A 13701-nucleotide genomic window follows, 5' to 3' on the forward strand; every position below is an offset into this window, starting at 1 on the left:
TACTGCTAGACAGCAATGAGAATTTGGGATCCCTGTGATTTGGGATTCCTCTCCTGGCTATTTCAATGTAGGATTTAGCCTATTCCTAAAACCACACTGTTGCTATTTGCTCCTCAATCTATTCCTCACAATACATGGCTAGGACTTGCTGCAACTGCTTCTTCCTGTTGTCCCTAAGCAAAGTTCCCCTCTCAGCCAGCCCAAGTATAAGACCCAAGTGTAAGACAGATGGTACTATGTTCCTGCTCTTCTTGCCCTGATGCTTCCTGTCTTAGGTCCTAGTATTGAACTATTTTTGGTCCTTGGGCATTAGAATGTTTTCTGCAGTGAACTCCTACCCAGACTTTGTTCCCAATGTCCTTCTCTGTCTTCCTATGCTGTCCTGGAAAAATAACTTATTTCAATCAAATACGTTTTTTTAAGAGAAGGTGTGGGGGGATATGGACTATACTTCTTCCTGCTACTCTAACATCTTGACTTCCTTAAGAGTGAGACCATGACAAGCCAAAAAATGATACCAATATTTTGGGTTGGTCCCTGAGATCAGACCCAATTCATGTGACCCAAGAGTTTAGGTACCTTGGATCACAGATTATTGTACTAATGCACAGAAAATCAAAAGGGCAGATTACAAATTAAAGGTCAGAAACACTGACATGAAACGCAAGTCCACATATAATTAGAATTATTATTAAACTTACCATTTCTTCTTCTTTAATGAGTAAACTGGCACAGGACAGAAAGTCTTCATACTTAGCAAAAGGAATGATTGGTTCTGGAAGTTCTTGGAGATATAATTGGAGAAGCGAAGCCACTGTGTGCACATCAGTGTTACTGGAGTCAGAATATTTAAAATACTTTTCAGTGAAGTGATGCACTCTTTTTTTGGGCCATTGGCCCTGTAAAATTGCACATTGTAAAATACAGATTAATTGAAAAGATTCATATAAAGACCTAAAGAAATGGAAATTAAATAAGGTGGGTTCCTTAGAATGCCCACAGAAAGAGTTTGATTACTTATTGATAAAGAAAATGTTATCTAACAAAGATAAATTTATTAAGCTCAAACATTCAAATTTCATTGATTCTAAGTAGTATCTCCTAAGTAGAGCACTGAGTTGAGTTAGCTTGACAGTTAACTAGATATTTGCATTTATTAAGCACCAATTATGTACCAGGTACTAGGAGTATAAGAAAGACAGTCCTTCATCTCACAGAACTCACAGTCTAATGGGTGAGACGCTATGCAAACAACTATAAACATACAGAATAAAATGGGAGTAGTATCAGAGGGAAGATTAAAGAAGATTGGGAACAATTTCTTGCAAAAGACAGGACTTTAGCTAAGACTTGAAAAAAAAAAAAACAGAAGGGAGAGATGAGGAAGGAGAGAGCTCAGGCATGAGGGGCAGCTATGAAAATATCCAAAGCCAGAAGATGGAGTGTCATGTTCAGGAAGAGTAGGGAAGGCAGTGTCACTGGTCCACAGAATATGTGGAAGGCAATAAGATATAGGAAGAAACCAGGTTATAAAGGATTTTGAAAACTAAACAAGATTTGATTCTGGAGGTAATAGGGAGCTGGTGAGGTTTACTGAACAGGGGAGAGAGTGACATCATCAAACTTGTCCTTTAGGAAAATCAGTTTGGTAGATGGAGAATTGATTGGAGTGAGGAAAGACTTGAGACAGGAAAACTAAGCAGCAGTCTATTGCAATAATCCAACTGTGAAATAATAAGGTATTAATGAAAACGGTGGTATAGTCAGGATTGTCGGGGGTTGTATAGGATAGATGCTATAAAAGTAGAAATGATAAGACTGAATGAATATAGGATGTGGGAGAGAGAAACAGAGTAAGGAGTTGGGGATGACAATAAGACTTATTATAATATATAAGACATATATAAGACAACAAGACTCACTTAAGTGAGTGGAAAGATGGTAGTATCTTCAACAGTAATAGGGAAGTTAAGAAAAGGGAACAGTTGATAAGTGTGTGGGAAGATGAAGAGTTCAGTTTAGGACATGGTGAATTTAAAATGTTTATGGGACAGGAAGTTTGAAATGTCGAACAGGTAGTTAAAAATGCTAGGCTGTAAGGAAAGAGGGCTATTAGGGGTGGATAAGGTAGGCCTGAGAGTTGTCTGCTTAAGGATAATAATTGAAACTATGGCAATTGATTAGATCATCATGTGCAATGATACAGAGGAAGAAAAGAAGAGGGCCCAAAGATTCCTCAGGGAACACTTACAATGAAGGGGAATGGTAAGGATGAAGATTTGGTGAAGAAAATATAGAAAGCGTGATCAGCCAGGTAGGAGGACAAAGAAAAGAGAGCAGGATCACAAAAAGCTAGAGGAAGAGTCTACTGGAGTGGAGTTAATGCTCTTCTATGTCTGTTTCAGTAAATGTTAGTGAAGGGAAGGAAAAATTCAAGACAACTGAATCTGTAAGAAACTTATAGGAAAAAGTGAAAGGAAATAAGCATTTATCAAGTACCTCCTATGTGCCAAGCACTATACTAAGTACTTTTGCAGAAATCATCTCTGATTTTCATAATAGTTCTGTAAGGTTTTAGTTATTATATCCCCATTTTATAGTTGAAGCAATTTAGGCAAATACAGGTTAAGTGACTTGCTCTAAATCACACAGTTTAGTGTGTTGAAGCCCATTATTTATTTATTTCAGTAGGCTGAAGTTGTTGATTTCTTTAGCTTCTTTCTCAGCTGAGAAATGTATTGGGTGGGAGTGTTCATTGGGCTCTTACTCTAACGTCAGCGAATATAGTACAAATTCAGGGGCATAATGACCCAGACAAGGATGATCACATGTGGCTCTACTGAGAATTTTCTTCTGGTCTCAGTGTGTCTATTGTGTTCATCATTTCGTGGCTGAAAAATTCAGTTTCTGAGGGACAGCTAGTTGGCGCAGGGGATAGAGTAATAGCCCTGAAGTCAGGAGGACCTAAGTTCAAATTATTTTTCTCATTTTTTCCCTTTTTGATTTATTTTTCATGTATAGCATGATAATTATGGAAATGTGTATAGAAGAATTGTACATGTTTAACATATATTGAATTACTTGCCATCTAGGGGAGGGAATGAGGGGAAGGGAAAGAAAAAATTTGGAACACAAGGTTTTGCAAGATTGAATTTTGAAATTTATCTATGATGTGTTCTGAAAATAAAAAGCTTTAATTAAAAAAAAGACTGTAGGTAGTAAGTACTTTCTTTAAGTATTTATTGTAGAATGAGTAGGAAAAAGGGTCACTTGTACTCTGCAGTTTAGGAAAGAGTTTTGTATTTATTCTCTCTCTTATTTTTCCAAAGATACTTCTGTAGAATTCAATGTAATTAAAGTTACATTCTCTTCTTAAATGCATGTGATCTGTATATAGCTATTTCTTAAACAAGTGTAACAAAAGGAATATCTGTCTTGCTGGCTTCTTTATGATGGTGGTGTTTGTGTGTCATACTAGTTTACCTTCCATTCCCTTCTGTAATTACTTTTTAATATGGGACAAATTTGTCCTTGGATCCATCTTTCCCTATAATTATTTTAAATTCTTCTGATGATTTACCAGCTACAATGTTGTTTGCTGATTTAGTTTTCCTGTACTATGAATAGGAAAATGTTCTCATTGTATTTGGAATATTTGTCATATGAGATATTTCTTGACTTATCCTCCATATACTCAAATGATTTCATATAATGATGAGTCAGAATATGTTCCAAGACTATAGAATCTTTAGAAATGGTTTTAGGTCAGATCAGCCACATACTTTTATGGCTATTCAAGTCATTCTGGTCAAATCTCAATACTCTGCCTCAATACCCCTCTTGCTCCTCTAGTCAGGAAAAAGGTCTGTCCACTTATAACAGAAATTAGGATGATTGTTCCTTTCTTCACTGAACATTTTTCTAAACTCATTGCTATTCCTGCTGTTTGACTGGCCATTCTGAGTTTACCTGGGGTTGATTAACTTACTCAATTAGGTCACTTCAATCCATACAAAATAAATAAGATGCTCAATCAAAGTACAAGAAATCCTTAGAGCTAATGTGATATTGCTCAGAAATTGTTTTGAGATATGATTATAGGGAACTTGGCCATGCTCCAGGGGCTATTAAATAAGTTTACAACCAAAGTCATTTCAGAGGTTGAACCAAGGGTGGCTTTCTAATAAAATCCCTAAGAAGGACTCACCTATGGGGCAAGGAGAAGCTTCACCATGGGTCTTGATCTAGGTATCTTCTCCCTGCCTCTGCCTTCAGATAGAAGAGGCCCTTGTGAACTTCTTAGTACCAGGGGTCCTCAAACTACGGCCTGCCGGCCAGATGCAGCAACTGAGGACAATTATCTCCCTCACCCAGGGCTTTGAAGTTTCTTTATTTAAAGGCCCACAAAACAAAGTTTTTGTTTTTACTATAGTCCGGCCCTCCAACAGCCAGTTGGAACAGTGAACTGGCCCCCTATTTAAAAAGTTTGAGGACCCCTGTAAGCTCTTGGAGGACACTAGATTTCCCACTTCCCTTTAATATCCTATTAGCATCCTCAGATCAGATAACAGCAATTTCCTTCCTTGAGAAGGAAAGAGTGACAGATAATAGCTCACAAGGAGCTAGTGAAAACCTAAGGAATTAGAGAAAATGATTTCCAGTAACCAAGAAGGATGGGTTATCTCATTGTCAAAAGTGATCTCTAAATCTGAGCCCCCCCCACCTTTCCCTTGGATTTTGTATGTGCTTATGGGTGTATCATCAATATGGGGTATTTTTGTACCAACTCTACACACCAAAATAAAAACTTATTTCTAAAAGATGCTTAAAGCTAATTGACACAAATGATTTCAATGGGTAATTTTTGAATAGGAAAGCACACAGCTGAGGGCTGGAAACTATAGCATTAGATAATGATTCCCTGAATTCTCTGGAGTACCTTTATACCAAGAAGGAAATGTATCCTTGCTCTGAGCTTAAATAGGCACAAAACCATTTTAAAGTAGGAGTCCATTGGCTTGTCTCAACAATGTGGTGATTAAAGTAAGTGCCAGTAGACTTGGGATGTAAAATGCTAATCACATTCAGAGAGAGAATTATGAAGACCGAATATATATTGAAGCATAGTATTTTCACATTTTTATTTGTTTACATTTTTTCTTTCTCATGATTTTTTCCCCTTTTGGTCTGATTTTTCTTTTACAACATGACAAATATGGAGATATGTTTTAATGGATTGCACATATTTAACCTGTATCAGATTGCTGCTATCTTGAGAAGTGTAAAATAAAGGAGGAATGAGAATAATTTAGAGCACAAGTTTTACAAAAATGAATGTTGAAAACAATCTTTACATGTATTTGGAAAAATAAAATGCTATTTTAAAAAAAAGGAGGAGTCAATGATTCCATTTGTTTGTACCATACTCTAATGCAGGCCTTTTAAGAGTTTCTAGAAAGGAGCATCTCTTGTCACTGTTAGAGACACATCAGTCCTGTAAGACTGTCCTATATACTCCTTTCTCAAGAGGACTAGGGATATTTCTTGAAAATGTTCTTAATTTGAGATGACTATTACTGTCTGTAACATTTTATATGAATTGTAGCCTGTTTCAAGGGCTACAATTTCTGTGCCTCTTTGACATACTAGTGATATCTCTCTCTCCACTATATTTGTCCACTAGGAGTCACTGCAGTTAGAGTGCTGAATTCAAATTTAATCTTAGGACATTTACCGGCTGGGTGATGCTGAGCCTCTATTTACTTCAGTTTCCCAAACTGTAAAATGAGTATTATTTTCTATTTTTTCTCAGTTATTTTTGAATGGCAGACTCTGATATTTCAGATAACATTCATAAGGTATCTCTAGCCTTCGCTCCTTTGAAAAATATATACTTAAAAAAAGCCACTCCCCCAATTCTCTTACTTTGTTCCTTATAAAGTTTATAAGATTCTCCTTATTAAAAACAGGTTCTCTTCCATTTAGCAGTAGTTTCTTGTGAATACTAATTTCCAAAATTAGCAGTATTTTTATATTTTATATTCATATCTTCATAATAGTGACAATAAATGCCTAACCACTAAAGAACAATACCACAATTGACCAAACAGTCTGATATATTCCAGAAATTCAAATTAAAATAGTGATAACAGTAAAACTACAAGTAGTTAAAGCAATCATAAAATGGGTGTTCTCTGAGGTATAGACCAGAATTAAGATTTTCATAATAAAAATGTTTAAAATGAAATTATGCTGGAAATCCTGTTTAAAGGAAGCTAAATGAAACAAACAAAACAAAATTTAAAATTTGGAATACAAGGTTTTGCAAGGGTGAATGTTAAAAATTATCTTTGCATGTATTTTGAAAAACAAAAAGCTGTTACTAAAAAAAGAAAGATTTCATAACTAATAAATAAATGGAATAAGCCCACCATTTAAACTCCTAAATGGAAAAAATAGGAAGAAAAAACATTCTGGTTGAGTCTATACTTGTAATACTCTGTAAAACAATTAGCTTATGCTAGCCTATGAGTAAGATAGTGATCCCTAGGATCCATAAATTCTTCTATGTAGCCTCAGGTAGTTTATTTTAGAAGAAAAGTTGTAGGTCCAATCAAAATTACTTCAAAGTTCCCAACATTTAGGCAAAGGTTTGATTTCTGTCTAATTTGTATTTATATCTGTCTCTCTGTATGTGCTGAATACTCTATGGTTGAGGCAAAAATCAGCTCACCAAAAGTGTCTGGGTAATGAAGCAGTAGATTATATTATTGTGTCTATAGATAGATAAGAGGGGAAGCTGGGGCTAGAACAGACTTTTTTCTTGGAACTTCTCTCAGTCTTTGAATAGGTGGATGTAGTTTTCTGATCCGAGATGCCTCCAAAGCTGATGATCCTGCTCTGTCTCAGCCCAATATCACTTTCTCTTTGTCCTTTCACTGGTTGTCCATGCCTTCCTCAGCTCTGTATGACTCCCATTCTTCCTTTTCTGCTTCCAGAGCCTCAGAATTCTGTTCACATTCTGTTCTGATTAATTACCTCAAACAGTAAGTATTCTTATTTAACAAAAATTACTACTTTTATGTAGGGTGGGATAATCATATATCTCAACCGTATACTTAACCTTTGGTCACTTTTTACCCTCTTTACGAATTTTGTGAATTTTGAAATAGAACAATAAAGTAGAATCTGGGCTATTATCTGGGCTGAAATTGTTCTCTACAATTTCTCCAATTTCCTCCCTGCCTCTCCATTCAACCTACAATTTACTTTACTAGGGCAAGCCTTTTCAAGTTTTCCACCCACTTTCTATCTTCTTTTTCAACTTAAATTCTTCCCTTCTGCTCCTTCTCCCACTGAAAGGAGTTGTCTCTCCTTTTAGATTTGACTGAATTGCTAAGAAAGCAATTCTCTTTGATCCTCCCTTGGAATCAATAAGGTGATTGCTTCATCGTCTCAAATTGAATGTCTTTCATTGCTGAACCCAGAACACAGAAGTATCCCAAATTCTACCAGATCAGGGGATAGTAGTCAGATCTCATCCATCTTTACACATACCATACACATACACACAAAAATATATAAATATATGTGTTGTATACAAACAGGCATATGTGTATATATATATATACATACACAGAGCGAGAGAGCTAGCTAGTTGCTAAAATAGCCTAGAAAAGGAAAGAAGTAAAAAACAGAATGAGTGTAATTATTATTAAGGAGAATCATAGAAAAAAAAAAGACCACTCAAATGAAGAGATGGTGTGGGAAGGAAGATTGAGAGGGGTATATATATGTATGTGTGGGTATGTTTATGTGACTGCTACTGTATTTGTATGTAAAATGAGTTGGATCCAATACTGGACAGAAAGAAAGAAAGTTTATATTGCCTTTGGGAAATTGCATTTTTTGATCCCAATCTTTTTCTTGAAACAAAGACCCATTTAATAACATTAGAGAATCTTTTCTCAGTTCCTTAAGATCCTAAGGGAGAATGATATTTTAAAAAGTACAACGAATCTTTTCTTACTGTTGAAGCAAATTAAATACTGATTCATTTTCTAGGTGTTTTCATGTTACATGCACTTGTTGGCATTTATGAAATTTCTTTCACTTGATGAATGTGCACATCAATTCCCTTTTGGTTCTGATTTTACTTGCCTTAATAGGAAGGAGTCGCATTCTTCCCTTCCCTTTGTAACTTTTTGTAGACTGTAAGCTACTTGAGAATAAGGAATGTTTTTTGCCTCTCTCTGTACCCTCAATATTCAGTACAATGCCTAGCAGATAGTAGGTGCTTAATCTGGTGGCTTTTTTTAAACTTACCTGTCAAAAGAAGGCTTCTCTCCATAGTCAAAAGCATCCCGCAACTCTTTCACAAGGTTAGCCTGGCCTGAAAGTCGAAATAGACCTTCTTCCTTTAGTCCCCACTGTCGGATAAAATCCACACATTGTTCTACTAACATGGGTGCCAGGAAGTTCCCATATCTCTTCTCAAAGCGGATGGTTTCTTCCAGTTTCTGTCCAAAAATACCTGGAAGAATACAAAACCAAATATCTCTGGCAGTAGGGTAAATAGCTCTGTTTATTTGTATGACCTTTAACATGTGAGAAGGAAATCAACTTTATTATAAAAAGCATTTCATTTGTCTTTATTAACCCAAAGAATTGCTCATAAGCATTTTCACAGAAGTAATTTTCTCTGTTTTTCTAAAGTGAGTCCTCAACAACTGGGGAATCATTGAATAAACTGCAGCTTATGAACATAATGGAAAGTGTTGCATTCTAAATCATGAATATAAAGAATTTAGGGTTCTTGAAAAGATTTATGTAATGTGATGTAGAATCAGGACAATGATCACAATAAAGTACAGAAAAATAGCAATTACAACATCAGAAATCAGATCACTTGCTGAGATGAATACTCATATAAGAGGGAAGGGTACATTCCTGTGATTACAGAGAACAGGCAGAATTTTTGAAAAATCACCATTATGATAGCTGAAAAATACTGTCTACCCATATTTACTATCTGCTTTTACCCATAAGACATTCTTAATATGTACTGCTTTTCTTCTTTTGTATTTAAGTATAAGGATGAGAAGATTTAATGGGAAGGACACTGGAATACTAGTCAATACTATATTCCCAGATATTCAATGTCACTTTATAGGGTTTGATCAAAGGAGCCAACTTAATCAAACTGAGACTTGTTAAAAGACCTTAATTTAAAAAGTACAAGGTCTCCTAATAATGGCCTGTTCAATTTCTTTTTCTGAAATGGGATTAGTTAGGCATTTTATTTCCTAATTTGTTGATCTAGGTAATTTATATTTTTGTAACTATTGATTTTGTTTAAATCATCAGGTTTATTGGCATATAATTTGGCAAATATTTTCTGATTTTTTAATTTGTTTTTCATTGGAAGTGAATTTTTTTATACTGAATATTTGATTTTCTTTTCTTTTTTTTTTTTTTAAATAAAATCAAATTAACCAATGGCTTATTTATTTTAATAATTTTTTTCATCATTTTCCTAGTTTTATTAGCACAACAGTTTTTTTTTAACTTTTAATTTTGTTAACATTACTTTTGATTTTCTGGGTTTCTAATTTGGTGCTTAATTGGAAAATTTAAGCTTAATGAACTCTTTAAGAAAAAATCCCCAGGGCAAGATAGATTCACAAGTGAATTCCAACAACATTTAAAAAACAATTAATTCCAATACTATATAAATTCTTTGGAAAAATAGGTGAAGGAGTCTTTAACAAATTCCTTTTATGAAACAAATAATGGTGCTGATAGCTAAACCAGGAAGAGCTAAAAGAGAGCTAGAAAATTATAGATCAATTTCCCTAAATGAATTTCGATGCAAAAATTTTGAACAAAGTACTAGCAAGGCAATTCCAGCAACAGATTACAAGCAGTACGCCTTCTGTCCAAGTGAAATCTATCCTAGGAATATAGAGTTGGTTTAATATTTGGAAAATAATCGATATAATTGACCATATTAATAATATTATATGATTATCTCAATCAAGAAATCACATAATTATCTTAATAAATGCTGAAATCTTTTTTTCCCCTGTTCTTTGTATATGGAATCCTTATTTCCTGGTGTTTACCAAGTTGAAAATAATAATATTTATATTTTAAATGGTACTAAATTTGTGAATGAGGAAATTTAATTGTTTTAAACTAAATTCATATAATTAAAATTCATGTATGTAAATGTCCTCTTCTTTTGCCCACTTCCTTCCTGGATGCCCTGATTCCAATGATTTTGAGTGATTCTGACTTTATTGCATAACACAGAATCAAAAGTCATGAATATTATGTTCATTCAATTTTAAAATTTCCTCTGCCTTTGGAATTACTTTCAATAAACATTCCTTGGGAATTTCCCAACAGCATTCAGTACCACAATATATCAGCCAATTGAGCCGTTTCTAAAAGATGTATCTGTAATACAATGACTTGTGATAGAGAGAGCCATCTACACCCAGAGAAAGGACTGTGGGGAATGAGTATGGATCACAACATAGTATTTTCACTTTTTTTGTTTTGGTTTGCTTACTTTTAGTTTTCTTTCTCAATTTTTTTTTTCCTTTTTGATTTGATTTTTCCTTTGCAGCATGATAATTGTGGAAATATGTATGTGTCAAAGAAGTGTACATGTTTAATATATATTGGATTACTTGACATCTAAGGGAGAAGGTAGAAGAAGAAAAAAATTTGTAACACAAGATTTTGCAAGGATTAATGTTGGAAAATTATGCATACATTTTGAAAAGCTTTTTTAAATAAATAAATAAAATAAAAATGAATGCTAAAATTGTTCTGACTTATAATTGGAGAAAAATATGATATCATAATCAAATGATAGGATCATGGAAGAAATTATATAACAGATATATGGATTAGAAAGGACCTATCAAACCCAAAAAAGAGATAAAAAAGTACAGAGAAAGTAATATGAACAACTTTGATTACATAAAACTAACAAATTCACACATAAGCAAAATTAATTCAGCTAACATTAGACAATTGGAGGGAAAATTTTCATATCAAGTTTCTCATTTCTAAAATATGTAGATATATGATTCAATTTATAAAAATGAAAGCCATATTCCAAATGATAAATAATCAAATGATTTGAATAGGCAGTTTTCAAGGGAAGAAATATGTTATCAATAATCAGAAAACAAAATGTTCTAAATCACTAAAAATTAGAAAAATGAAGATTAAAACAGCTCTTAAGTAATCACCTCATATCCATCAAATTGATCAAGTTGGCAAAAAAGGAAAATGACAAATGCTATAAAGTTGTGGGAAAACAGGTAAATTATTGCATTGTTGGTGGATCTGTGAACTGGTCCAGGCATGTTGGAAATCAATTTTGAGTGTCATCCTTGTGCAGGGGCCAGCCTGATCCTCTCTGTATCATTCCAATTTTAGTCTATGTGCTGCCAAAGCAAGCACTTGAATGCAATTTGGATTGATGCCCTCCTAACTATTAAATTCTGCTACCCTTTGATTCAGAGATACTTCCATCAGGTCTGTATCATAAGAAGCCAAAGAAAGAAGAAAAAGGTCCATATGTAACTCTTTATATAGTGGTAAAGAACTGGAAACCAAAGGGGCAGTGTGGTAAGTGAAAGTGATGAAATACTATTGTGCTGTAAGAAATGACAAAGAAGATGGTTTAAGAAATATTTGTATGAATTAATGCAGAGTTAAGTGAGTAGAACAAGAAGAGCAATTTATATATAACAACAATATATTAAAGACAAACAGCTTTGAAAAAAAGATTAGGAGCTTTGATCAATGACCAACCACAATTTCAGTGGATTCAAAATGAAACATGCTGCCTAACTCCAGAAAAAGAGGTAAGGGAGGTGATGAACTCAATGATTAACATATAAATATGACATGTGCATATATAGATACACTTATCTATCTGTTTGCATGATATGACTGATGTTTAAATTATTTTTTTACTTGATTATATCTATTTTAATGCTTTTATTTAACTTGCTTTCTCAATTAAAAAGAAGTAGGTGAAAGGGACAGGAGATGGGTGAAAGAGAATCTGGACCCACAAATAAAGCTGAATTGAATGACCAAAAAAAAAAAATAATAATAATGGCACCTTTTCCAACAAGAAGTTCTGCTATCTGCTGGGGTTTCTTTCATATCACTGCTTAGCCTTTGGTTCTCTCCGTGAGCTCCTTCTCTTGTCTTCCAACTACCAAGGCTCCCTTAGAAGTCATGTTATAAACAGAATAATCTTATACCCTCCAGAGGAGGGTCCTTGGCAGGTGTGCAGGAAGACTCATGTGTAGGGAAGAAATGTGGCTTTGCATCCAACTCATTCTCCACTTTTTCTTCATGGAAGCGATCAAGACATTCCTAGCAGGGCAACTTTGGCTGTAGAGTCTCTCTCAGCTCCTGTACCCTCTTTCTGCCTCTGATCGTAGGCAGTCATTAACATAAGCAATAGGTACAGTCACATGATGGCACAATGTGAAAGAGGTAGGAGAGAAAATGCCCTCTTGCTAAGTACTGCTAAATATTAAATCTTCTTTAATAAATCCTCTTTACACTTGAATGACTTTTTTTTTTCTAATGTTGAATGTAACCTATCAGGAATCTGCTCTGAGTCTGTACAGCTAAGGAAAACCTCATGTACATCAAATTGACAAAAATGAAAATGACAATTGCTGGAGAGACTTCTGGAAGACACTCATAATGGTATACCATTGATGGATCTTTGAATTGATGTAGACATTCTGGAAAGCAATTTGGGGACAATGTCAAGAAGTCCATAAACTATATATATATTTTCAGCAATACCATTCCTAGGAATATACCTCAACGAGACAGAAGAAAGAAGGAAAAGACACATTCTATTAAAGAATGGCTAAAGAAACTATTATATATAAGTATAATGAAACATTGCTCCACAAGAAATGAAATGAAAGATAAGACCTAATTCAAAGTAAAGTGAGCAGAACCAAGAGGCAAACTTATATAATAACAATATTATAAAGATAATTTTGAAAGACTAGAGAAGTTTGGAGAAAACCACAAAATTGCATTGACTAGAACCATAACAAATATAAATATAGGAAATAACAATAGAATAATGTAAACTATCTCAAATGGACTCTCACTATGGCAATGATTATTTCTACCACATAGATTTGTGTTTTTCATATAGGAATTATCTTGTGGGAAATTGTTTCTTTTCTTCTTTGGTAAGGAATAGGGATTCACATCCCTTTATTTGGCAAGCTTCTTTCTGTTTGGTAATAAGTGAAGGGAGGACTTCTACCATCTTATTAGAAGTTTAATATTTCTTTATAGGAGAGTCATTCTTCTAGGACTTCCCCATAGTTCACAAATGTCACTGCCCAATTCTCTATATTCATCCATTTGAAGACAGATGCTAATATCAAAACAATAACTTCTTTTCTGATGGGGGGAAAGCGCTGCCACAAAAAAGTGTTACAATTTTTTTAGTCATGTTTGCTTTTTAATCATACTTAAATACCCACCTCCACCAAATGGTGCCCAAATGACTCTGCGAATAGTCTTTAGCCATTCTTCCATGTCATTCTGTGTATTAGCCATAAGGAGGTAGGTCTCATAGTTTGCTGTCATCTGATGTTGATCTTTTCCTATTAAAGAAAAACAAAA

At 34.2% G+C, this 13701-nt stretch overlaps 1 protein-coding gene and 1 non-coding gene across 9 annotated transcripts in view; both read right to left on the reverse strand.

The window, feature by feature from the left end:
* The window catches only part of ARHGAP24 (Rho GTPase activating protein 24), a 101990-nt gene that overhangs the window by 9513 nt on the left and 78776 nt on the right, over nucleotides 1–13701 (reverse strand). For 7 of the 8 annotated variants that reach the window (XM_031941758.1, XM_031941759.1, XM_031941757.1 and 4 more), the window contains 3 exons: nucleotides 13560–13682; nucleotides 8326–8533; nucleotides 702–954 (listed from right to left, as the gene is read on the reverse strand). In XM_031941758.1, coding sequence (XP_031797618.1) covers nucleotides 702–954; nucleotides 8326–8533; nucleotides 13560–13682 — 584 coding nt within the window. The remainder of the gene's footprint in view (nucleotides 1–701; nucleotides 955–8325; nucleotides 8534–13559; nucleotides 13683–13701) is intronic. The other variant, XM_003772974.4, reaches the window with a different exon arrangement.
* Nucleotides 11379–11481, reverse strand: LOC111721310. Its single transcript, XR_002770576.1, has one exon. It is a non-coding gene; the product is annotated as a U6 spliceosomal RNA (small nuclear RNA).

This window comes from Sarcophilus harrisii, chromosome 6 (assembly GCF_902635505.1).
Source record: "Sarcophilus harrisii chromosome 6, mSarHar1.11, whole genome shotgun sequence".
NCBI lineage: Eukaryota > Metazoa > Chordata > Mammalia > Dasyuromorphia > Dasyuridae > Sarcophilus > Sarcophilus harrisii.